Source organism: Falco naumanni, chromosome 15, assembly GCF_017639655.2.
Source record: "Falco naumanni isolate bFalNau1 chromosome 15, bFalNau1.pat, whole genome shotgun sequence".
Lineage (NCBI taxonomy): Eukaryota > Metazoa > Chordata > Aves > Falconiformes > Falconidae > Falco > Falco naumanni.
In genome coordinates, this window is record NC_054068.1 from 1352916 (window position 1) to 1376751 (window position 23836).

General features: G+C 66.4%; 5 protein-coding genes across 7 annotated transcripts; 2 read left to right on the forward strand and 3 right to left on the reverse strand.

Moving 5' to 3' along the window:
* The first annotated feature begins 622 nt into the window (after positions 1–622).
* Positions 623–4658, forward strand: TMED6 (transmembrane p24 trafficking protein 6). The gene is made up of 4 exons (XM_040615568.1): positions 623–928; positions 3043–3169; positions 3793–3944; positions 4124–4658. The coding sequence occupies exons 1-4, from the start codon at positions 734–736 to the stop codon at positions 4346–4348; spliced, it is 699 nt and encodes a 232-aa protein (XP_040471502.1). The 5' UTR covers positions 623–733; the 3' UTR covers positions 4349–4658.
* Positions 4659–4954: 296 nt separating this feature from the next.
* NIP7 (nucleolar pre-rRNA processing protein NIP7) lies at positions 4955–6178 on the reverse strand. Its single transcript, XM_040615569.1, has 5 exons — positions 6067–6178; positions 5866–5952; positions 5618–5756; positions 5395–5535; positions 4955–5296 (listed from the first exon to the last, which is right to left on the reverse strand). Exons 1-5 carry the CDS (start codon positions 6120–6122, stop codon positions 5177–5179), a joined length of 543 nt encoding a protein of 180 aa, XP_040471503.1. The 5' UTR covers positions 6123–6178; the 3' UTR covers positions 4955–5176.
* Positions 6179–6211: 33 nt separating this feature from the next.
* On the forward strand, positions 6212–10865 carry COG8 (component of oligomeric golgi complex 8). 2 transcript variants are annotated; one of them, XM_040615566.1, is made up of 6 exons: positions 6212–6555; positions 6891–7098; positions 7175–7993; positions 8641–8809; positions 8971–9099; positions 10149–10865. In XM_040615566.1, the coding sequence occupies exons 1-6, from the start codon at positions 6236–6238 to the stop codon at positions 10304–10306; spliced, it is 1803 nt and encodes a 600-aa protein (XP_040471500.1). In that variant the 5' UTR covers positions 6212–6235; the 3' UTR covers positions 10307–10865. The 2 variants fall into 2 exon arrangements, with proteins under 2 accessions (XP_040471500.1, XP_040471499.1); XM_040615565.1 differs by lacking the exon at positions 8971–9099.
* VPS4A (vacuolar protein sorting 4 homolog A) lies at positions 10435–14907 on the reverse strand. Its single transcript, XM_040615567.1, has 11 exons — positions 14775–14907; positions 14203–14314; positions 13946–14093; positions 13781–13842; positions 13348–13467; positions 13009–13165; positions 12516–12664; positions 12285–12366; positions 11968–12187; positions 11693–11833; positions 10435–11275 (listed from the first exon to the last, which is right to left on the reverse strand). Exons 1-11 carry the CDS (start codon positions 14793–14795, stop codon positions 11174–11176), a joined length of 1314 nt encoding a protein of 437 aa, XP_040471501.1. The 5' UTR covers positions 14796–14907; the 3' UTR covers positions 10435–11173.
* Positions 14908–16207: 1300 nt separating this feature from the next.
* Positions 16208–23777, reverse strand: SNTB2 (syntrophin beta 2). 2 transcript variants are annotated; one of them, XM_040615601.1, is made up of 7 exons: positions 23334–23777; positions 19041–19251; positions 18431–18641; positions 17849–17991; positions 17458–17654; positions 17178–17339; positions 16208–16927 (listed from the first exon to the last, which is right to left on the reverse strand). In XM_040615601.1, exons 1-6 carry the CDS (start codon positions 23758–23760, stop codon positions 17188–17190), a joined length of 1341 nt encoding a protein of 446 aa, XP_040471535.1. In that variant the 5' UTR covers positions 23761–23777; the 3' UTR covers positions 16208–16927; positions 17178–17187. The 2 variants fall into 2 exon arrangements, with proteins under 2 accessions (XP_040471535.1, XP_040471534.1); XM_040615600.1 differs by having other exon boundaries at positions 17178–17359.
* Between the last annotated feature and the right edge of the window lie 59 nt (positions 23778–23836).

A 23836-nucleotide genomic window follows, 5' to 3' on the forward strand; every position in this document is an offset into this window, starting at 1 on the left:
GGGAGAAGTCTGTGGAAACACCTGCTTTCCCTTCTGTCCTTCAGCAGCAGCTGCTGGAGCGAGCTTCCCTTGTCACCTGGCTCTGGCCTCTGCTTTCCCTCCCCCTCTGCTTGTAAAACCGTTTCCCTGTAGGGTGAGAGCAGCCCCAGGTAGCCAGGAGCACCTTGCGGTTCTGGGGCTTCTTGGTGTAAGCTGCAAGCTGGACCAGTAACTCCCAGTGTGAGGCAATGCCCATTGGTTGTGGCCGTTTGGAAGGAGATGTGTTCGTGCTGCATGGGGCTGAGCCCGTTCGAGGCTCTTGCCCTCAGCCGTGCAGGGAGGGCGGCACAGCCCAAGGCAAGGCTGTGGGCAGCGATGTGTGGGGCTCTGTATTTTTTGGAGAAACACGCCTTTTGTGGTTAATTTGCTCATTAGTGAGACACAGGCTGGCAGAGCTGGTTGGCGAGGGAAGCAGGGACCGGCTCCGTGTGGCCAGTGACCACGGGGCTTCTTCACAGCAGCCTCAGCCCCCACAGAAGGGTTCAGCTGATGAGCTCCAACATGGACCAGCCGGAGCAGCTCCCACTCTGTGCTGAGATCACCTTGAGGAGCAGAGCCTGTGCCATGCTCTCCCAACACCAGCCCCAGCACTGCCAAGTGCCACTGTGGGGCAGTTAATGATTACCACTGCCACCTCGGGTCCCCGCTCCTGCCCTGCCCTGGCAGGAGGGAGCGCTGGAGGCTGGGAAGCAGGATGCTGCTGCTGCTGGTCCTGGCACTGCTGGGACCCGCCAGCTGCCCCAGGACTGAGCCCCTGAGTGGGTCCAGCCAGGAGCCCCTCTTCCACGGGGCGGATCGGTACGATTTTGCCATTGTCATCCCTGCTGGCACTGTGGAGTGCTTCTGGCAGTTTGCACACCAGACCGGCAATTTCTTCTTCAGCTACGAGGTGAGTGTTGTGGGACACGCCTTGGGGAGCTGGTGGTGGGGTGCAGCAGCCGATGGGGTTGGGGACTGGCCATGCTGGATTGGTCAGGTGTGGTGGCTCTGCAGCTGGTCCCAGATGCCCCCTGCGGGGGTGCAGCCTGCCCGGCGGTGGGCAATGCTGCATTGCCTTAGTCCCCTGTGGTGGGCTGGTCCTGGCTGAGCGCCGGGTGCCCACCCAGCCGCTCTGTCACTGCCCGCCTCAGCCAGGCAGGGGGGAGAAAACATAACAAAAGGCTCGTGGGTCGAGATAAGGACAGGGGGATCACTCGGTGCTTACTGTCACAGGGAAAACAGACTTGACTTGGGGAAAAATAGTTCAATTTAGCAAGCAGAAAACCACTTTTCCCCCACCCCTCCCTTCTTCCCGGGCTTAACTTAATTCCCGATGTAATTTCCCAAGCGGGCAGGGGACGGGGAATGGGGGTTATGGTCAGTCCATCACACGTTGTTTCTGCTGCACCTTCCTCCCCACACTCTTGCCCTGCTCCACCATGGGGGAGACAGCTCTCCATGAACTTCTCCACTGTGGGTCCCTCCCACGGGCTGCAGCCCCCCAGGCACAGCTGGCCCCAGCACAGGTCCCCATGGGGTCCCCAGCTGTGCCAGCAACTTGCCCCAGCCTGGGCTCCTCTCCCCATGAGGCCACAGGCCCTGCCAGGAGCTGCCCCAGTGCGGGCTGCCCACGGGTCACAGCCCCCTCCAGGCATCCCCCTGCCCCGGCATGGGGCTCTTCCCGGGCTGCAGGTGGGGATCTGCTCCCCCGCGGGCTCCGTGGGCTGGGGGCACAGCCTGCCTCGCCGGGGGCTTCCCACGGGCTGCTTGAGTGCTGTGGCGCCTGGAGCCCCCCACCTCCTCCTGCACTGACGCTGGGGGGCTGCAGGGCAGCTGCTCTCACATAGTCTCTCCCTTCTCTCTTGCTGGCACAGGTTTTTTTTTTCCCCCTTTGTAATATGCTATCCCCGAGGCGCTACCACCGCCATCGCTGATTAACTCGGCCTTGGCCGGCAGCAGGTCTGTCTCAGAGCCAGCTGGCACGGGCTCCATCGGGTGTGGGGGCAGCTTCTAGCAGCTTCTCACAGAAGCCACCCCTGTAGCCCCCCCGCACCAAACCCTCACCACGCAAACCCACTACTCCCTGTGACCAGGCCTATGTGTGGAAGGAGTACCCATGGGATGAAGCCCACGTGCTGGCTGAACTCCAGACCCTCTGCCCCCAGGGCAGAGATGGTTTGCCTTGCGCGGGGAAAGTCCTTGGTCAAGACAGGGAATGGTTGCAGTCACTTGGATGCTTCATCTCAAGGACTGTGCCTTTTTAGGCAATTTCCATCATCAATCCCATGTATTTTTTTAAATACCTGTTTTACAACCACAAAGCAGCAGCGAGAGCTCCCAGGAGACGCAGTGCTGAGCAGGCAGGGCTTGCTCGCAGGCTGCTGCAGGGTGTCCCCGGCACTGCGGGAGCTCTGCCCACCGCCAGGCTGGCTGGAGCCCATTGCACAGCCCTTTGCTCTCCTCCGAGCCACAGCTGGAAGGCACGCTGAAGGACTCGGGCACAGCCCTTTCTGCTTGTCCCCACGCTCCGGCCCCTTCCCGCATGGGAAACTGCAGCCCTTTTATCTCCTGTTTACACTAGGCTGGTTGAAGGAGCGAGGCACGGCCGTGCCTGGCGCTGGCAGCTTCCCCCGGCTCTGTGGGAACACGGTATGGTCCTGGGGCTCGGCACTGCTCCATCTCCCACACTCCAGCAGCCAGCAGCAATGGCAGCAGCACCTGAGCCGGGCGGCAGAGAGCCAGGGTGGGCACATAGGGTGGGAGATGTGGCGTCTGAGCGGGTGTTGGGAACTGTGGGGTTCGTTTCCCAGGGCTGCAGATTGTGGGTTTTTTCTTTTCCATGTAGCCGGCAGCTCGCTGGAGGCTGTTCCTGGCCTCAGCTCACGGTAGCAAAGGGGGCAGCTCCCCATGGACCCCAAACCACCCCTCAGTACGGGCAGGTCCTGCCCTGTGCGGGAAGGCTTCCCTGTTTCCTGGGTGCAGAGTCAGGCTGACAAATTCCCCTCGGGTGTTTCCTGCCTCCAGGTCCAGCGGGCGACAGGGATTGCCAACAACAGGAATGTCCTGGCCACCGCGAGCGACCCCAACGGCTTCCGGCTTGGTGCTTCCCAGGACGTGCGAGGACAGATCAACTTCCTCACCAAGGAGACAGGTCCCTGCCCAGCCTGCCTGCCAGCTGCCTGCAGGCAGGAGCAGCAGCTCCAAGCCTGCCCAGGCCAGCAGGGTGGTCATGAAACCAAAGGATTAACAGTTCCTCCTCCTCCTAGGCAGAGGCCTTCATGGTTTTGAAACACTCACAGGTTTGGCAAAAAGGAAAAAATTGCATCAGGGATGTATAGATTTTGAAATGCATGCTCTTGTCTAGCTCCAGACATCATCTGCAATAAGGCAGTGTGTACATCTTCAACATGAGCCTGCTTGGATGGCCAAACCGAACTGTTAAGAGATTAATTTTTTAAGATGATTCTTGGTTTACATGCTGACTATAGACAAAGCTTTTTATAATGTAAACACCGGATTACACAGTTCTGTTCCCCTTGGGGTGAGGACACAACGAAAAGGTACATGTGAGAGAAGTTAGTCAGATACTTAACGTAATGCTGGAAGAGGAGCTGTCTGTATTTTGTGCCCCTGGGCTGCCAGTGCTTCCCAGAGCGTTGATCGATCTGATCACACCTCCTTCCCTAACAGGAGGATGAAGGTCGAGCTGGGGATGGGTCTGCCTGCCAGTGGCTCTTCTGCTCAGGGAACAATAATCCCTATTTCTCTCTGCAGGTTTCTACCAGCTGTGCCTGGACAACCAGCAGAACCACTTTGGCTTTGTCCAGGTATATCTCAACTTTGGTGTCTACTACGAAGACTTCAATGTGGAAAACAAGCAGCTGGAAGAGAAGAAAGAGCTGAATGACACCCTGGAGGCAATTGGGGTGAGTGTCAAGGTGACCACAGGGTGCTTGAACACAACAGGGATGGGCACGTCCTCCCAAGGGCACGGAGTGTTGCAGGTTAATTGAATGCTGAGCCCAGCGGGCAGCTCCCAGAGCAGCTCTGCCAGCCCCAGGCTCTGCCACAACCCCGCTGCTGAGCGCCCACCCCTCACCCGCAGGTCAGCATCCGGAAGCTGCAGGTCCACATCTTCCACATGTGGCGGTTCTACAACTTTGCCCGGATGCGGAAAGCAGCCGACTCCTTCCTCCTGGAGTCCAACTACAACTACGTCAACTGGTGGTCAATGGCTCAGAGCTGTGTCATTGTCCTCTCTGGGGTGCTGCAGCTCTACTTTTTGAAGCGCCTCTTCAACGTGCAAACCTCCAGCAGGCAGAAGTGCTAGCAGTGCCCGGAACTGCGGGCAGGAACCCTGCCTACAGTGCCTGGTAACTGAGCAGCTGCTCTGCCCCTTCACAGAGCAGGAGGGAAGCCGGATCCTGCTTCGAGGAGGAGGAAGGAGAGCTCCCCCGGCTCCTGCCTCCGGCTCTAGCTGAAATCACCCCGACCGAAGAAAAGCGCAATGCAATTGCCTGAGCTTTGCATGCTGGGTTGGTTTGTTACATCCCTACCTGTTGTTGTAATGTTGCAACGTGCCTTTTCTACCAGATACCCAATAAAGGAACCACTGGCACATGCTCTGGGGACCAACGGCAGCCTGCTGCCTGCCGCTCACCCTCTGCAAGCCCAGGCAAAGTAGGTCCTTCCTTGCAAGCAGCTGCCTGCCCCGTCCCTCCCTCCCTGAGCTCAGCTGTCAGCCTCCGACAGCCCGGCCCCGGACTGCGAGCTTCCCCCCCCAGTCTCGTCTGCCAAACCAAATGTGGTGCTTCTCCCCTCTGGATTCACACCGCAGCGTATCGCACTGCCCCAGGAAGGCAGAGATGCGCAGCAGCAGCAAGCATTGACACCCCACCCCCACCCCCCAAGGCTCTGCAATAGACAACAGGCGGTCTGGGAGAAAGAACTGGCTTTATGTGATGCCAGGGGCAGGTCTGGCACAGGGGGAGCTCCTCCTTGCATTGGCAGCATGCCCCGCAGGGGTGCAGGGCTGCATGCTGGTGGCTCCCAGCCCCTCCACCCTGTGTGGGCTCCCTGTACCGCTGCTGAACCAACGGTGCAGGACAAGGTCCATTCTGCCCAGGAATGCTTGCGTCTTGGGAGCGCTGAAGTTCCTTTAGGCCAGTGTGTCCTCATTCCGCACGTACTCCCCAACGTCGGCTTGGTGGAACACCACAATGGCCATGGGGTCCACCTTCCGGCACTCCTGGGTGGACTTGGCAGCCACCCCAAAGCCCTGGGGAAAAGACGAAGGGGTCATGAGATGAGAGTTTCTCCCCACCTTGTACCCACGCCCCAGCCCTGGAAAGCACAGGGGCCGCGTCGGCCACTCACCAGCGGGACGTCGGCCATGGAGTACACCACCACGCCCTGGTACTGGGCTGTGTTCTCTGTGATGCGGCCCAAGCCCGACTTCAGGACGTGGTTGCCGTAGAGGAAGGACTGCTCCGAGCCGGGCTTCACCCACACCTTGTACTGCAAGGGAAGCCCAGAGCCATGAGGGGCCGGGGGGGGTCCGGCACGGGGCGGGGGGGGCGGCCGAGGGGCCATGTCCCACCTTGGCGTAGGGCGCAAGGAAATCCAGGGCCGTGACGCTGAGCCGGAACTTCTGCGTCTTGGTGAACTTCCCGAAGCAGGTGCCCAGCGCCACCAGGTTGTCCCGGGGGATGCTCACAGCCACCTTCAGCAGCTTCTCGCTGCGGGGAGCGGGGGGCAGAGCTGGAGCGGCCTCCAGGGCAGAGCCCACCGCCGGCCGGTACCGGAGCCGGCCGCACGCCCCCGCCGCGCCCCGGCCGCCCCTCTCACCTCAGGTAGTAGACGCGGTCGCGGTGCAGGCGGAAGCAGTAGGTGCCATCGGGGCGGTCCACCAGCAGCTGGATGTTCTCACCGATGCTGCGGGGACAGGCCCCGTGAGCCCGGCCCGGGCCCCCCTCCCGGCCCCCTCCCGCCGCGGCTCCCCGGGCTCATCTGTCCCGCCCCCCTCCAGCCCGGCCCCCGGCCCCTCACTATCGTCCGAGCTTCTCGAACACCGCCCGCGTCTCAGCCTCGGTCAGCGGCCGCATCGCTCCGCGCCCCGCACGCGGGGCTGCGGCGGAACCGGAAGCGGCGGAACCGGAAGCGGTGGACCTGGAAGCGGCGCGGCGGCCCATCGGGACGGTCCGGCCAGAGCGGCGCGATGGCGGCGGCGGCGGAGGAGGCCCGGTTGCTGGCCTGGCTGCGCGGCCCGGCGGCGGCGGGGCCCGGCGGCCCCGAGCTCTCCGCCTACGTGGCCGAGCTGGCGGCGCTGGGGCTGGCGGAGCTGGGGCGGGAGCCGGCGCGGCTGGCGGCGGAGCGGGCGCGGGTGGGGGCGGAGACGCGCCGCCTGGCCTTCGAGCACTACCGGGCCTTCATCCGCTCCGCCGAGTGCACTGGCCGCGCCGGCCGCGGCTTCGGGGGCATCGAGAGCCGCCTCGGCAGCCTGCTGGGCCGCCTGCCCGCCCTCCAGGATGCCTGCCGGTGCGGGGCCGGGGACCGGGCGAGGGCTCGGGGGGGACCGGGGTTGGTGGGGGCCGCGGCGCGGAAGGCACCGGTGGAAACGGGGAGGAGGGAAAGGGCTGGGGCAGGGGCAGTCCAGCGGGCAAGGGAGGCCAGTGCGGGCTGGGCTGGAGGGGGGCGAGAGGAGCCTTGGTGCTGGGCCCAGTAAGGATCGAGGCTGACAGGGACGGGGGGTAATGGCAGCACTGGGAGGGGGCCCTGGATGGCGCTGAGGAGAGGCCAGCGTGGGTGGGAGGGTCCTGGGGTCCACTCACTGCAGGGGAGACCCTCGTGCTTACCCTGTCCCAATCCCGCAGGAATTTCATGCGTGATGCGGAGGAGATTGCCTGCAGCCGGCGCATGAACAGCCTGACGCTGAACCGGCACACGGAGATCCTGGAGATCCTGGAGATCCCGCAGCTCATGGACACCTGTGTCCGTAATGGTTACTATGAGGAGGCACTGGAGCTCGCTGCCTATGTGCGCCGGCTGGAGAGAAAGCACAGCAACATCCCCGTGATCCAGGTAGGTCCTACTCTGCCCCTGCCCCACAGCCACCCCACACCTGGCCCCAGCAGCTGAGGCCTCTCTCCCACCCCAGGGCATCGTGGACGAGGTGCGCCAGTCCACCCAGCTGATGCTGAACCAGCTCATCCAGCAGCTCCGCACCAACATCCAGCTGCCAGCCTGCCTGCGGGTCATCGGCTACCTGCGGCGCATGGACGTCTTCACAGAGGCTGAGCTGCGTATCAAGTTCCTGCAGGCGCGGGATGCCTGGCTACGCTCCATCCAGGCCTCCATCCCTGACGATGACCCCTACTTCCACATCACCAAGACCATCGAGACCTGTCGTGTCCACCTCTTTGACATCATCACCCAGTATCGTGCCATTTTCTCTGACGAGGAGCCACTCTTGCCCCCTGAGGGGCAGGCCCTCAACGAGGGGGCCATCTTCCACGGCTGGGTGCTGCAGAAGGTCTCCCAGTTCCTGCAGACACTGGAGCGCGATCTTCAGCGCGGGGTGGGCAGCCGCCTGGACTCGCTGCTGGGGCAGTGCATGTACTTCGGCCTCTCCTTCAGCAGGGTGGGGGCCGATTTCCGCGGGCAGCTGGCCCCCCTCTTCCAGCACGTAGCTGCCACCGCTTTCAGGAAGGCGGTGGAGGAGGTAGTGGAGAAGTTCCGGGAGGAGATGAATTCCTACACGCTCATTTCTACCCCATCTGTCCTGGGGGGCAGTGCCGGGGTGCCAATGCCCACAGCCCAGCCGGGGACGCTGCAGCCACCCATGGTGCTGCTGGACTTCCCGCCCCTCGCCTGCTTCCTCAATGGCATCCTCGTCGCCTTCAATGACCTACGGCTCTGCTGCCCCATCGCCCTGGCCCAAGACGTCACTGCCTGCCTGGAGGCTGCACTTGGTGAGGTGAGGCACTGGGGGAAGGAGCTGTGCCTTGTCCTGGGAGTACACAGGGATGGCTCACACTGCCCTCAGTATTCATAGGATAGAGTTGTACAATCATTTACTTTGGAAAAGACCTTTAAGATCATAGAGTCCAACCATTAATCTTTCACTTTCAAGCCCGCCACTAAACCATGCCCCTAACTGCTACATCTACGCATCTCCTAAATCCTTCCAAGGATGGTGACTACACCGTCTCCCTGGGCAGCCTGTTCCAGTGCTTGACTGCCCTTTTGGTGAAGAAATTTTACCCAATATCCAATCTAAACCTCCCCTGGTGCAACTTGAGGCTGTTCCCTCTTCTCCTGTTGGTTGTCACTTGGGAGAAGAGACTGACCCCTGCCTCGCTACAGCCTCAACAGGCAGTTGAGTCGTAGAGCGGTAAAGTCTGGGCACACTGGTGGCTCGTGTTTAGGTGACTGTTGGTCAACACCCCCAAGTCCTTTCCTGCCAGGCAGCTTCCCAGCTGCTCTTCCCCAAGCCTGCAATGCTGCCTGGGGCTGTTGTGACCCCACTGCAGGACCTGGCACTGAGGCTTGTAGAGCCTCTTATAATCGACCTCAGAATTAACAACTCCCCAAGGAATTAACGACTCTTGCCTTTTGCCCCAGGTGACCAAAACCATCCTGGCCTTCCACCGTGCGGAGGAGGCGGCTTTCAGCGGGCGGGAGCAGGAACTCTTTGTCCAGTTCTGCACGGCCTTCCTGGAGGATCTGCTGCCCTACCTGAACCGCTGCCTCCAGGTCCTCTTTCCCCCGGCACAGATCGCGCAGGCATTGGGTGAGACCCCAGGGGTTTGTGTCTTGGGGTGGGGAGGTGGAGATGTACAGGGGGGCTGGGCTCTCCCTGCAAGACAGCTGGGTGCCATCCCACTGTTGCCACCTCTGTGGGGTTCCCGTTGCTCGCAGGCCCCCACCTGACCCCCTTTTCCTCTTTGGCAGGTGTCCCCCCCACCCAGCTGCAGCGCTTTGGGCGCCTGGGCCGCATCGACGTGGCCGCCCTGCGGGAGCCGCTGGCTTTCCTGCTGCCGGCGCTGGGCGAGGAGGAGCCGGCCCAGGAGAGGCCCCCGCGCCCGGGGGCGGACGGGGAGGCCCTGCCCGGGGAGCCCCTGCCGGGGCCGGAGAGCTCCCCCGGGGGGGGCCGCGCTGCCTGGCATCTCAGCCGGCACGGGGTAGCGGGGCCGGGCCGGGCGGTGGCCCGCCGCCCCCCGCGCCCCCCGGCGGTAGCGGGAGCCCCGCTGCCCCCCCTCCCGCCGCCAGGGGGCGCCCCGCACCCCCGCCGCGCCCCAGCTGCGCGCGCAGGCGACCCCCATGGCGGCGGCGCTGGCGGCGGGGCGGCGGCTGGCGGGGCGCGCGCGGCAGGGCCCCCCGGGCCGCGGCTGCGGGGACGCGGCGGGCTGGGCCGAGCGGGAACGCTCGTACTGGCGGGCGCTGCGGCGGCGGGTGCTGGGCCCGCCCGCGCCGCCCTTCGCCGCCCCCTGCCAGGTGGGCGCCCCGGTGCTGCGCGCCGCCGCCGCCGCCGTGGGCCCCGAGCGGCTGGGCGGCCCCGAGCTGCGGCGGCTGGCGGCGGCGCTGGCGGCGGGGCTGCGGCGCTGGCCGTGCCTGGGGCTGAGCGCCCCGCAGCTGGGCGTCCCGCTGCGCGTCTTCGCCGCCGAGCTGCCCCCCGCCCGCTGCCGCTGGTACCCGCCGGCGCTGCGCCGCGCCCACCGCATCGAGCCCTTCGCGCTGCGCCTGCTCGTCAACCCCGCGCTGCGCGTCCTGGACTCGCGGCTCGTCACCGGCCCCGAGGGCTGCGCCAGCCTCCGCGGCTTCTCCGCCTACGTCCCGCGCCACTGGGCCGTCCACGTCTCCGGTACGGCCACCCGTCCTGCCTGCCCTCCCCCCGGCCCTGCCTGTCCCACCACCCGGCTCTGCCTGTGCCCCCTGCCCTGCCTGTGCTCCCTGCCCTGCCTGCCCCAAGACCCCGGCCCTGCCCCCGGATAGGGCACCCCACCTGCCCCCACTCTCACACAGGCCCCCCCCTTCGCTGCCCCATTACCACCTGGTCCCCTCCCCGCCCCCCCACCCCACCCCCCCCCCGAGTCCCAGCCCCACCGACCCCGCCACTCTCCTGGCAGCAGGCATGGACGAGCACGGGAAGCCGGTGAGCTGGGAGGCGACGGGCTGGGCCGCCCGCATCGTCCAGCACGAGATGGACCACCTGGATGGGATCCTCTACATCGACCGGATGGACACCCGCACCTTCACCAACGTCAGCTGGATGGAGCTGCTGGACTGACGCAGCCCACACAGGCTGTCCCACTGCCCGTCCCTCCGGAGCCAGAGCACTGGGGCCCAGGACTCATCCGGCATGGTGCTGAGCGCCCCATCCTTACCCTGGCAAAAGAAGCAGTGAAGAGCCACGGCCACGAGGGCTCCCACTCGGTTTTATTGCAGCCAATACACACTGTGGATGCAGCATGGCTACCGGCCCTTCCTGCCCGCTGGCTCCCCAGGCTGCCCTTTGCACCTGAAATCATTTTGTGGGTCTAGGAACAAGACTGGCTGCGCGGGGGGGGTGATGGGCGGCAGATCTTCCTCTTCAAGGGGATGTTTGAGAGCCAGGGTTGTGGCATGCGCAGCAGCCAGGGCGCAAGGCTGGCACCAGGATGGGGCTGAACTGGGCCTGGGGACTGCACGGGGGGACGTGCGGTGCTGGCTGGGGGTGGGTGGGGTAGGGGGGGGCTGGGCTGGGTCCCCCAGTGCAGTCAGAGCCTCAGGTAGGGGCCGGGCACCTGCTGAAGCTTTTGGATTGTTTTTATTGTCATATAAACAAGACAGAACCCAAGCAGCATTAATTTAAAAAATAAAAAAAAAAAAAGAGCAGGAAGAAGAGTGGGGCACACCCAGTGGGAGCACCTGGCCACCCAGGCCATGCTCGGACACAGTCCCCCCCACCTCCCCCTCCCCGTAGTGTCAGCCCCCCCCCGGGCCATGCTCCCAGTGCCTGGCCAGGTGCCAGTGTGATGGGGTGGACAGTGAGCAGAAGATGAACCTGTTTGGCACGGCCAGCAGTGTCAGGGCTAGGGGGGGGGGGGGGGGGGGGGGGCACAGCAGGGCCCTGCCAGTGTGGCTGCCCCAACCCCACGCTCACCCACCCCGCTTTTTAACCTTCCTGTCCAAAATCCTCCGTGAATTTCTTCACCTTCAGGAGATCATCAGCATTGACGGTGGGGCGGGTGGTGGCCAGTGAGCGCAGCATGTCCGACTGCAACACAAGCAGGTGGGCAGCTGAGAGCAGGCGCTGCTGGGGGGGAGGGTGACACCGGGTAGGGACCCCCCCACACAGCCTCTACCCATCCTGTGGGTGCTGCCACGGGCTGGGTGCCGGCACCGCTGCCATGCAGCAACACTGGCTCTGCAGGTGGGAGCTGCCTGGAGGAGCCCAGGCCCTTCCCCAGCACCCAGGCCTTCACTGGGGGCTCAGCACCCTGCAGGGGGACTGGCAAGCGGGAGACTCCCCACCATGGGGAGCACAGGGCTGTATCCACCCACAGGAGCTGCAGCCCTGGGCCCGGAGACAGGCAGCTGCCTGGGAGGAGGGATGGAAGCAGCAGAGCTGGGGCTGCAGGGTTGCTGTGCTGGGGCCAGCCTCCACCCCGTAAGCTGCCGCAGTGGCACTAACCATGCAGACGATGGGCTCCATCAGCTTGTCACTGGGCACCTCCATCCAGGTCATCTCGGTGGCACCTGGGTCACCAGGCGAGCACGGTGTCAGCAGGTCATCCACAAAAGCACCAGGAGTGGTGCGGGAGGGACCACGGACCTGCAGCAGAGCCGGGCAGCATGGTGCTCAGTGGGATGGTAGCCACAGCACCAACACCAGCTGCGGGACCGCCCCTCCCCCCCCCCCCCCCAGCATGGGTGGACCCCCCTGGCCGGGAACAGCCCCCTGCTCACCTTCTTGAAGTGCGTTGCTGACTGGACTTTGCGGACAGGCTGCATCAGGGCATCCCGCACGATGATGCTGATGTCGGCCCCCGAGTAGCCGTCTGTCTTGCAGGCCAGCTCCTGGATGTTGGCGTCTGTCAGGCAGTGCGGGGTGTTGCCCAGATGGATCTTGAACATCTGGGCCCGGGCTGCCTCCTCGGGCAGTGGGATGTAGATGCGCTTCTCAAACCTGAGGGTAGTGCAGGCAGGTGGGGGGGTGAGCCCCACACTGCCACCCTGCCGTGGATGTGGGTCCGGGAGCTGGAGGACAATCGTGTCCTGCTCACCTTCTCCTGATGGCCGAGTCCAGCACCCAAGGGATGTTGGTGGCACCCAGCACCAGGATCCCATCGCTGCTGTTCCCCACACCTGCCCAGGGACACAGCAGGCAGACAGCTCAGAGCAACCCCCAGGGAATGCGGGATGCAGGCGTCTGGCAGCTTCTCCCACCCCAACCCACTCTGTCCTCTCCCTGGGGACCCTGCACCAGTTCATCCCACCGGGGAAGCCCCACACACCTTGCATCTGCACCAGGAACTCCGTCTTGATGCGCCTCGCCGCCTCACTTTCGTTCTCATTGCGGGAGCCGCACAGCGAGTCCACCTCGTCGATGAAGATGATGGAGGGCTTGTGCTGCCTTGCCAGCTCAAACAGGTTCTTCACCAGCCTGGGAACAAAGCAGAGGACAGGGCACCCCGCTCAGGGACCCTCCACAGCACCAACAGCACCCAGAGCCCGTGACAGCCCCAGGGCAAGGAGCCACACATGCTGCCAGCTCCTCCTGCCCCTGCCCACCCTGGGAACCCTGCGCTGGCAGCCAGGTGACTTCCATGCCAGAAGGGCTGTCCCTGGGCTGTGGAGCATCACGAGGGCCTGCGCTCTCCCCTGCAACCCTTTATCTGCGTTAACAGTGGTCACCGATGCCGGTGGCTCCTCTGCCCCAGCCACAGCTCTAGCACTGCCAGTGCAGCCAGCGGCAGCAGCAGTCATGCACCCCTGCTGCCAGCTTACTTCTCGCTCTCTCCCAGCCACTTCGACATCAGGTCGGAGGATGACACAGAGAAGAAGGTGGAGTTGTTGGCTTCAGTGGCCACGGCCTTGGCCAAGTAGGACTTGCCGGTGCCAGGGGGCCCAAAGAGCAGGATCCCTCGCCAGGGCGTCCGCTTCCCTGTGACAGAGGCCAGTGTCACGGCTCCCCAGTCTCTGTGCTGGCCGGATCCGCATGGGCCCACAGGGACACGCATCCCTGCTGCTCAGGGTCACCCCCCCAGCACACGTTTGCTACAGCTGCCACCTCATGACACTTCCTCCATGGGCAAGTGGCAGCCGTGGCACTGCCGTGACCCTCACCAGTAAACAAGTGTGGGAACTTGATGGGCAGGATCACAGCCTCCTTCAGAGCTTCCTTGGCTCCTTCCAGGCCAGCCACGTCACTCCACCGCACGTTGGGCTTCTCCATCATGATGGCACCTGCAAGGAGTTTGCTTTGCTCACATGGCCCCGCAGAGATGGGCACCATGCTCCCGATGTCTGACAAGAGCTGGGTGAGCCAGAGCCCTCTTCCCTCCCCACACCTCCATGCCCCCCACCCCAACCCCACTGCCCCTTGGCACAGAGGCCAGTTTGCAGGCTAGCAGACCCAGCAATGTGCCCCTGGGTCCCAGTCCCATAGCTTGTCCCCCTCCCCACAGCCACCCCTCGTGATGGCTGTCTGGGAATCCCTCCACTAACCCCACAGCCAGCCAGCACAACCGTGCCCGCCACAGCTGCCGCAGCCCCTCACCCATCAGCTGTTCCTGCAGCTTCTTCTTCTCCGGGTTTTCGCCCTCGCTGTCACTGTCACTCCTGGGGAGAGAGGACATGGGTCAGGAGCAGAACTGGCCCTGGTAGGGCAGCAGGGTCCCGTCGGCTCCACCGCCAAGCCGGGGGTCGTCACACCCTCACGCACCCCTTGTTGTCATTCTGGGACTCTTTAACCGGCTTCTTGCCCTGCTTGTCCTTGCTGCGCAGGTACTCCTTCAGCTTCTCCGCCCGGTCCAAGTACTGCGTGCACTTGGCGCGGATGCTCTCCTTCGCCTTGTCACTGTGCGCCTCATCTGTGGAGACCCCCAGGCATCACCCACGGCCCCATGCCACCGCTGGCACCCCCACGGCCCCCTCTGGAGCCCCCCGCGCTGTGGCAGGAGGACGCCAGCCCCGCCTCACATTTGATGGCATGTAGGAAGCACTCCACGGCGTGCTGGTACAGCCGCAGCGCCTCCTCATAGTTCTTGGCCTTGTCCTCTTCGGTGGCTCTGGTGACCAGGTCGATGGCTTTCTGGTGGGGGAGCGTGCAGCACCATCAGCCACGGAGCGGCACCGGGGCTGGAGCTGGATGAGGCCCTTCCCCACCCCGAGGGAGCGCCTGCTCCCACCGGGGCGGCCAGCGGGGCCCTTGGCCCCGGTGGGACAAGGCCTAGCTCCTTCCCCACCGCCCCCGCCGGGCACACCGCAGGACGAGACCACCGTAGCGGCGCCTGGCACCGGGGCAGGGTGAGGCCTCTCCCCAGCCGGCACCGGGTGAGGCCCGCCCCTCGCCGGCACGGCACCGGAGCAGGGTGAGGCCCGCCCCCGGCCAGTACCGCACCAGGGCCGGTGAGGCCTCTCTCCGCCGGCACAGCACCGGGGCAGGGTGAGGCCTAGCCCGGCCGCACGGCAGCGGCCCCGGAGCGGGTGAGCGCTGCCCGGCGCGGCCCGGGAGTGGGGCAGGGGGGCCCTGGCAGCCCGCAGCCCCGTACCTGCAGGGTGGCCGCTGTCATCTCATCGCCCGGTGCGGCCGCTCCTGGCGCGGCCCGGCCCGGCGGCGGCGGCGGGGCCCGAGGGACCGCCCGCGACTGCGGCTCTACGCCAGGGCGCCCCCTGCCGGCACCCGCCGGCGCCCCGGGGCGGGACCTGCCGCGGCTCCGCCCCCCGCCGCGCGCCTCCGGGGCGGCCCCGCACACACGGGGGCGGGGCGTGTGTGTGTGCGTGTCTGTGTCGGCGTCTGTGTATCTGTGTGTCTTTGTGTGTCGGTGTGTTTGTGTCTGTGATGCGTGTGTATGTGTGCACTTCCCTGCGTGTGCACCCCTGCATATACCCCTACGTGTCTGTGCACACCTACACGCGTGCCCTCCCCAGCACATGTGCACCCCCGCCGCCGTGCCCAGCCCGGGTGCACCCACATACACCGACAAGCCCCTGTGGTGTGTGCACCCCTACCTGTGTGCACGTGCACACCCCCACACCTGCCTGTACGTGTGTGTGCACCCACAGACCCGCAGGCACACGTGTATGCTATGCACGAGCACACACACGTGTGGTGTGCACCTGCACACACAGTGTGCACACTTGTACCCACACACGTGTGCACACCCACACGCAGAGCACACACGTGCCCAGCGTGTACCCACACACACCCACGCGTGCACACCCGGGGTACATGGGACTGGGATCAGCACTGTCTGGGGGGCTCCCTGCCACTGCCCCCAGCCCAGCCTGCAGGTACCTGTGCCCACCGATGACCCCCCCACTCGCCCCACCCCACCCCCCAGCACAACTAGCCCCCTGCTCCAATCCTCCCCCCCCAGGCTCTCCCCAGTACATCCCAGTCCTTCTTGTACTGGGTGCCCAGTGCTGCCCACCCACTCCAGTAGGCACACACACACACACGCACCCACCCCCCCATCCCCCCAAGAGAGAGACTCGGAGCCCCCAGAAATGGCAATCTGATATAAATAGCGATTTACAAAGAATACAAAAATAAAGGGTGGGGGTGGTGCCGGGGGGAGGCACCGGGGGGTCCAGCAGCTGTAGTGCTTGTGTGCAACCCGGGACCCCCCTAGGACCCCCCAGCCAGCACAGCCCCCCAGGAAGCAGAAAAATGTGCAGAGAAGTTTGGCTGGGGGGTAACAGGGCTTCAGCCAGGAGGGGACAGCCCCGGAGGGGGGGGAGGGGTCCTGCTCCTGCCATGCCTGGGACCCCCACCACCACCCCAGGGTGTGGGAGCTGCCCCCCCAGGGAGTACAAAAAGCGAAAGTGCATCAGTCCACACATCCTGCCCCAAATGCGGAGGGGTCGACCCGCAGAGCAGCTCCCGGGCAGGGGGGGCAGAGGCTGCAGTGCCGGGGGGCAGCACAGCTGGGGGGCAGCAGCCCGTGGGGCTCCCCAGGCAGCCCAGCCCCCACCTGCCCAGGGCAGCACAGACACAACAGTTGTTTTCTGGCTTTGGAAGGTTTGGGGGGGGGGGAGGGCCCTCCCGGGTGGGGGGGTTGGTGCAGCTGGTGGGGGGACAGCCCCTTTTGTACTCTTCAGCGCGTCGAGTAGGACAAGAATGTCCCCCCCACCCCCTGCGCAGGGCACTGGGACCCTGTGCTGCAGCAATGGGGGTCCGGCAGCCTGAGCTCCACCCCATGGCCGGGGGGACACAATGTGACCCCCCTTGGGAGGACCCCAAGGCGGGGGTGGGGGGCGCACTGGCTGCCCCAGACACAGCTGGAGGGAGCACCTGGGGTCCCCCACACGTCAGGGCTGGGCTCACCCCACCCCAAGGCACAGTGGTGAGATCAGCGATGGCTTCAGGCCCGAGGAGGGGGGGTTAAAGCTGGTGCCTGTGCCCTGGCCCCCCTGGCACTGGGGCAGGGGGGAGGCCAGGACCACCGGTGTGGAGCAGAAGGGCTCACCCCCCCGGGCAGCCATCCTGCCACAACCCCGGCAGCTCTCAGGGCTGCCAGTCTGGCCCCAGCAAGGCACTGGCGGGGCAGGAGGGGCATGGGGCCCCTCCGCTGGTTTGTGGTGGGGGGAGGCGGGGGGCCGGGGCCCCCTACGCCAGCAGCCCCATGCGGGTGACTTTGGCCGAGAGGAAGGTGTGCAGGATGAAGACGATGGGCTTGGGGCAGGAGTGCAGGTCCAGCGCCTGGGGTTGGGGGAGGGAAGATAGAGAGCAGTGTCAGCCCCCCACCAGCATGCCAAACCCCACGGGGGGCACTGGGGGGGCTCCCAGCTGGGGCTGGGGGCCCCCAGCCAGTGCTGCCCAGTGGTACTCAGCAGCCACGATGCTGCAGGGATGGGGGGGAAAGCAAGAGCCACCCCTGGAGGACACCCCCCACCCCCACCCCACCCCCCGCCATAAATCGGGGTGGGGAGCCCTGCTGCCCAGTCCTCACCAGCTCGCCCTCAGGACCCCCGAAGTCCAGGTAGAGGGTCCTGATGCCATCGTCCGCCGACATCTTCAGCCTCTCGTAGGGGTAGCGGAAGAGGACACTGCTGCCCGGCTCCTCTCGGCAGATGGTGAAGCCGCCCTCGTAGTGGATGGAGAGCTGGACCTCCTGCCCGCCCAGCGTGCAGCCTGTGGGCACGGGCACGCTCAGCCCCCCCCCCCGGTCACCCAGGTCCCACCAACCCAACCAGCAACCCAGCAGGGGACACCTGCAGCACCACACTCACCCACAGTCACCTCCTTCATCAGCTCGGCGGCGGCGTGGCAGCCCTGGACGAGGACACGCGTCCAGGAGGAGAGGTCCCGGTGGGTTTCCACACGGAAAACGTGCATCTCCACGCCCTGGCGAGAGCCCGTCCGGGTGGCGAAGGTGAGCTCGCAGCCCAGTGCGGGCGAGCGGCGGCCTGAGCCTGAGTGGACCAGCCTGGGGACAGGACAGGACACATGGACAGAGAAGGGGGTCGGGGGTGTAACGGCAGTGCCAGCACCATGCTGCCCCATGCCCGTTGGTGTTTTGGGGTCTCCCCACCCAGCTCTGGTGAGAGGCAGAGCTGGATGTGGCCAAGGGGTGCTGGTACCCAGCAGCCACAGGTGGACAGAGCCAGCCCCCCAGCCCACCTGGTAGCCACCAGCGGGTAGCTGTGGCAAGGGGAAGCCCAGGCATCCCTGGTCCAGGGCATGCCATCGTACAGCAGCAGGTCCTTCTCCGTTACCGCCATGAGGACCGGCCGCCACTGCTGCCGCCCTCCGTCCAGGCGTGCCTGCACGAGACACGAGCGCACGGTGAGGGGCTGCTGGCATCCCGCTCCCCACACCCACAGCTGTGCCAACCCCAAGCCAGCGGCTCTGCGCTGCCGGGCTCTTGGCAGCATCATGCAAAGCTGCGCAAGGCGCTGCCGAGGGTGGCCGTCCTGGAAAGCTGGGCCGCCCCAAGCTCACCAGCGTGCCCAGGCAGGCTGCGGCTCTCAGGCAGTGAACTCGCGGAAGAGCAAGGAGGTGACAAGCATCTCCAGCTGGGAATCCCGGCGGGAAAGGGGACTGAGGGCACAGGAAGCGCGGCCTTCGCTGCAGCGCGGCCGGCCGGCTGGGGAGCAGCAGAGCCCGGTGGCACGGCTCTCCAGCCACGCAGCTGCAGCCACCGCCCCAGCGGCACGGCTGTCCCCAGGGACGGCGCTGGGCAGCGGCTCCGGTGGCACATACCTGCTCAGCCAGCCAGGCGATGTGCTTCACCTCCCTGCCGCCGGCCACGGTGCCACCGGTGCCCAGCATGGCGTTGAGCTCGGCCAGGACCTGGGGCAGCAGGGCGGCGATGTTGGCGTGCAGCGCGGTGAACCAGGAGTGCGCTGTCGCCGTGTCCTTGCAGCGCAGGATCAGGGTGTTCCGGCTGTCCGGCGAGTGCAGCTCGATCAGCCTGCCAGGGGACACGGTGCTGGCTGGGACGACGGTGGCACCCGGCTGAGCATGCCCCTGCCTGTGCCCAGCCCAGCAAACTGGCCGCACTGGTTTGGGGCTCCGGCTGTGCTGGGAAGCCACCAGTACAGTTTGGTGTCAGCCCTGCTGGCAGGCAGAGCCAAGGGGATTTGTGGGCCCCCCCTTCTGCAAACAGAGGAGGCTGCCAGCCATCCTGGGGGGACGCAGCGTGGCACAGCCCTGGACAAACCCCCCCCAGCTTCCCTCGCCCAGCTCACTGGGGCAGGTGGGAGGTCACAGTCACAGCAAGGGGAAGCCCTCAGCCCTGTCTGGGGGGGTCTGCAGGGAGCAGCTGCTGGGTTTGGGGTGGGAGGGGGGCACGGGCAGCCTCTGCCCTCACCTGTTCTCCAGGTCAGGCATGCTGAGGTTCCTGGCAGCGAAGCACATCTTCAGGGGGATCACCTTGCGGTCACGGGGGCACTGGTGCTGGGGGGAGCCCGAGTCCTCGCTGCCGCTCAGGCTGGGTGACTGCGGGGCAGCCCCCTCCCACGGCAGGTCCGACACCAGCGAGGGCTTCTTGATGTAGGGGGTCACCTCCCGCATGAACTTCACTGTGGGGTGGAGGGGACATAGGTTAAGGCCAGGCAGGGGTCCTGTGCACCTTGTGCCGCAGCCCTGCACCCCACGGACGCTCTGGCCACAAGGGGGGCCTGTCCCCCGCAGCAGACAGGGGGTCTTGGCCAGCCCTGGGACCTCCCTGAGGGGCACCAGCACAGCCCATGCCCCGAGGAGCTGAAGTCACCCCCTGGCTGGCGCTGCAGGCGGAGGGCAGCAGGAAAGGGGGCACAGCACCCCTGGTGGGGCTCAGGGACCAGCATGGCCCCGAGGGTCTCACCCTGCCCCAGGCCAGAGGTGCCCCACGCAAAGGACAGGCGCTGGCGGCGCATCCCTGTGTCCGGCACGGCCGTAGGAAAGGGAAGGCGGCAAAGCACAATGGGCCGGGCGGGAGGTCAGGCTGCAGCCCATCCTGAGCCGCTCTGGCTGCAGGGCTGACAGCGGCCAAGTTTCCAGCGCCGCAGGCGCCGATGGTGTGCTGTCCCTGTGTCACCCGCGCCTGCCAGCGCCTGCCAGCAGCCTGCCTCCGCTCCCGGCGGGGCGAGGAGGGTTTGCAGCCAGGACATCCCGGCTCCACACTCCTCTCCAGGCTGGGCAGGAAGGAAGGAGGCATCGGCTCCGATTCCTCCCGGACCATCCCTCCCCGAGCACCACCCAGCCCAGCTGAAGCAGAGCCCAGGCGAGGTGCCAGCACCCTGGGGCCCAGCCCAGCTCCAGCAGGGCGAGCGGGAGCCGTGGAGCCCGGTTCACCCAGCCCACGGTGCTCCCATGGGCTGCACCAGCTGCCACGCTTGGGAAAAGCCAAGGCACTCGAGATGTCAGCGAGCCACGACGTGCCAGAGCGGGGATGAGGCTGCATGGACAGCACACTTAGCCAGGCAGGAAAGCTGCAAGGGAGAGCTGATGGCAGCCTGGGACACACCACCTGCAGCCGGTGCTGGACGCCCACCCACCCGCCACAACCCCCCCAGACTCAGCTCCCTGGCCAGCCGCGAGGAGCAGCCTGCCTGCGCCGAGCCCCGGCAGCACATCGCCAAAGGAGGGCCATGCTGGGAGCAGCAATGTCCGCACCCCTAAGGCAGCGGAGAGTTCAAATCAAACCAAAAAAACCCAAATAAGCTGTAATCTGCTGTGAGGCAGGCGCCCTGCTGCTTGGTGACAGCACCCGCGGAGCCAGCACAATGCCACGCCACGACCAGGCCACCACTTTGCTGGAGCGGAGACATCAGCAGTGGGGCCTGGGTCCTGCACTTGGCCAGCCACCGGTGCCGGACCCCACGGTGCTGGACCCCACAGCCCCATGGGCAGGTGCCCGCTGCAAATACCCCCACCAAAGGGGCTGACACCTGTCTGCAGCACGGGCAGGGGGATGCAGGCAGGGATGGGGAATGGGCAGGCCGGCCCCCGCCCTCCTGCCAGATCTGCTGAGCCGAGCAGTGCAGTGGCACGGGGACGTGCTGCCACGAGGCGCCTGTCCTTGCTGCGGGCAGCAAACGAGTTAATATTAGCTTCCCGCCGCACTGATCCCAGGATTACCGCTGTCCCGCGCACCCCTAATCCTGCTGCCTGGCCAGGCAGGGCAGGGCAGCGCCGCAGGCAGCGGCAGCTGTGGGAGCTGCCACCCCTGCTGCTTGGCAGCTGTTTACCAGATGTGGACAGCTGCCTCCAGCACTGGCCAGGAGCCCAGCACCCTCCCAGCCAGCCCCCGGCATGGCTGCAGCCCACGGTGCCATGACCCCATGGTGCCACTGGTGACCTACACCGGGGCACGGCCACCGTCTCCGCAAATGCCAGGCGTGCCGGGAGACCCCCGGGGGGGCAAGAGGCCGAGCCAGGCAGCTGGTGCTGCGGCAGCCCAAGCGCCGTGCCAGGGTGCTGCCGAAGCAGTGTGGGCTCAGCGGGGCTGCAGCCACACTAGCAGCTCTCGGCAGTGGTGGGGACCAGCCGGCTGTGCCAGCTCACCCCGGCACTGAGCAGACACACAGGACCGTGTCTGCCAGCAGGGATGGCGGCAGAGCCGGCTGCCTGCATTCGGGGCACGCAACCAGGGCGCAAGCAGGAGCACAGAGCAACTCACATTGGCAGGCGTGAGGCCGGTGCCAGGGCAGTGGCACCTGCAGCCGTCCCTTCTGCTTCTGGGCGGCCGGCGGCCGGCACGCAGCCGCCCCAGCACAGCCGCTGCTGCCTCGCCTACGCGCTCACCGCAAAGGAAACCCGGCTGCTGCCTGCACCCCTCGTCCAACCTGCCGCAGGAAGGCGGCTGCCCTGGCCTCACGGCAACGCCAGCTTAGAGCCAGCCTCACCGGTGCTGAGCCCCCGTGCACCGGCCAGACGGCGACGGTCCATCTTCGGGGCTGGAGCCCCCTCCTGCCACTGGTACCACGCTCCCGGGGGAAACCCCCGCACGGTTTCCGTACATTCTCACATGGGTCGGCTCTTGCAGCCAGCCTTCCCCTTTGCCAGTGCCGGGCCAGCCCGTGTGCCCGCCGGCCAGCGGCCCTGCCCGCACCTCCCGGCAGGGGCAGAGGGGCTCCCTTCCCCCGGCGTGCCGGAGTGTGCCTGCGGGCACCCTGGGAGGAAGGCACCTGGCACAGGTCCCTATGGCCAGACTCAGTGGCCAGGGCGGGGGCTGCCAGCCCCACCGAGGTGCCAGCGCAGGGGTGGTGCTCCCATGCTCCACCGCCAGCACCGGGTCCGGCAAAGCCCAGGGCACCAGCCCGGGAGCCCTGCCTGCCTCCAGGGGAGCAGTCACACCTCCAGGGGCTGGCGAGGAGGGACAGGGTGGGATGGCACAGTTGGGGTCTCCCCCAGCTCCTCTCCACAGCCCGCAGCTGCCAGCCGGAGGGCCCTGCCAGGCCGTGGGGCAGCCGCAGCCCCGGAGGGAAGGGAAGGGGCGGCTGCTGCGGCGCCTGTGGCGGAAGCGAGGGACAAACATGCCGCAGGGCCGGAGCTCTGGCAGGACAGGATCAAACAGCCGGGTGGCACGAGACAGCAGCGGGGGGAAGGAGGCGAATCCAGCACGGCGTCCTGTGGGGGCTCTCACCGCCTCCGATGGCGGCCCCGACCCGCCGGGGGTCTGAGCACCCAGCCCAGCGCCGCAGCTCCGCCTCGGCCCCCGGCATGGCCGAGCCGCACGGAGCCCCCCCGTGCCAGCGGTGGCTGTGCCAGGGAGCCCACCTGCCTGCCCTCGTGCCGGTGCAGCATGCCGGAGCCAGCAGGCGAGCGGGAGCGCCCGTCACTGGGCTCAGTCCAGCCCAGCCGGGCAGAGGGAGCAGCCCCATGCACCAGGGGACAGATGGCATTGCCAGGACACCAGGACGGCGTGTGTGGCAACACAGACCCACATGGGCCACCTTGGCCCATAGCACAGGGGGGCTGGCGTCCTCCCGGCTGCCCGGGGCATGGCACCCCATGGCACAAGCCCTGTGCCACACGCCGCCGGGCCAGGTGCGTCCTGCCCGAGCTTGTCGGGCTGCCGGGAACAGGTCGGGCAGGAGCTGGTGGCTCTGCCAGGCCAGTGCCAAGCCAGCTGTGCCGCGGGCATGGAGCCCACAGGGACACGGGCAGATCCCCAACCGGCCCCCCAGGCCACAGCCCTTCCTGGGGACTCGGGGGGCACAAGCACCCACCGCGGGCGCTTCGACCTCTGAGAGAGGGGACACCCTGTGCTGGAAGGACATCTCAGCCAGGGGATCCCAGCTCTGTCCCAGGGGACCCAAGCTGTGTCCTGGGGGGCATGGTCAGCAGAGATGGTCTGTCCTTGTCCCCAGCTGGGAGGAGTCCCATCCCCAAGCAAGCAGGAGGCCCCCAGTTGGGGAGGGGACACCCCTGGTCCCTGTCCCCATGTCAGGGGGGGACACAGCAGGCTCAGAGGTTTTTGGGGAGGGGGGTCCCACATACCGTGAGTGGGGTGGGGTGAGCAGGGTCCTGCAGTCGGAGAAGGGACCCGAGGAGGAAGGTCTGGGGGCCCCGTGACAGCAGCAGGAGAGTATCGTGGGACTCGGTAACGGGGCGGGGGGTGGGCACCCGGGAGAGGGAGGAGGGAGCACCGGGCGCCGGTGAGGGGGTTAAGCGGTACCTTCGAGGATGACCTCCCTCCCAGCTCGCTTCAGCGCCTGGACGGCTTGGTCGTGGGTGGCATCCCGGAGATCGACGCCGTTAACGGCGAGGATGGCGTCGCCCAGACGGAGCGCCCCGCTCCGTTCCGCCGCCAGCCCCGGGAAAATACGGGAGATAAGCACCGGCATCCGATTCTCCCGACCTCCCTTGATGCTGATACCGAGCCCTCCAGCCTCCGCCTTCACCACCCGCACCCTCCGCACGCAACCGGGCGCCGCCTCCGCGTTGCCGTTAACCACGCCGTTAAGCACCGCCGTTTCACCGCCTCCCGGTTCCGCCGTCAGGCTCAGCGCTTCCCCGCTCAGCTCCGCCGCCACCCGCACCCAGCGCTCCCGCAGCAGCAGCTCCAGCAGCCCCGTTTTACAGGCGCGAGTCCACACGGCCATGCCGCCGCCGCCGCCGCGCACCGGAGAAGAGGCGGGACTTGGCGTGGAGGGGGAGGGGCCCCGAGTGCCCGCCCCC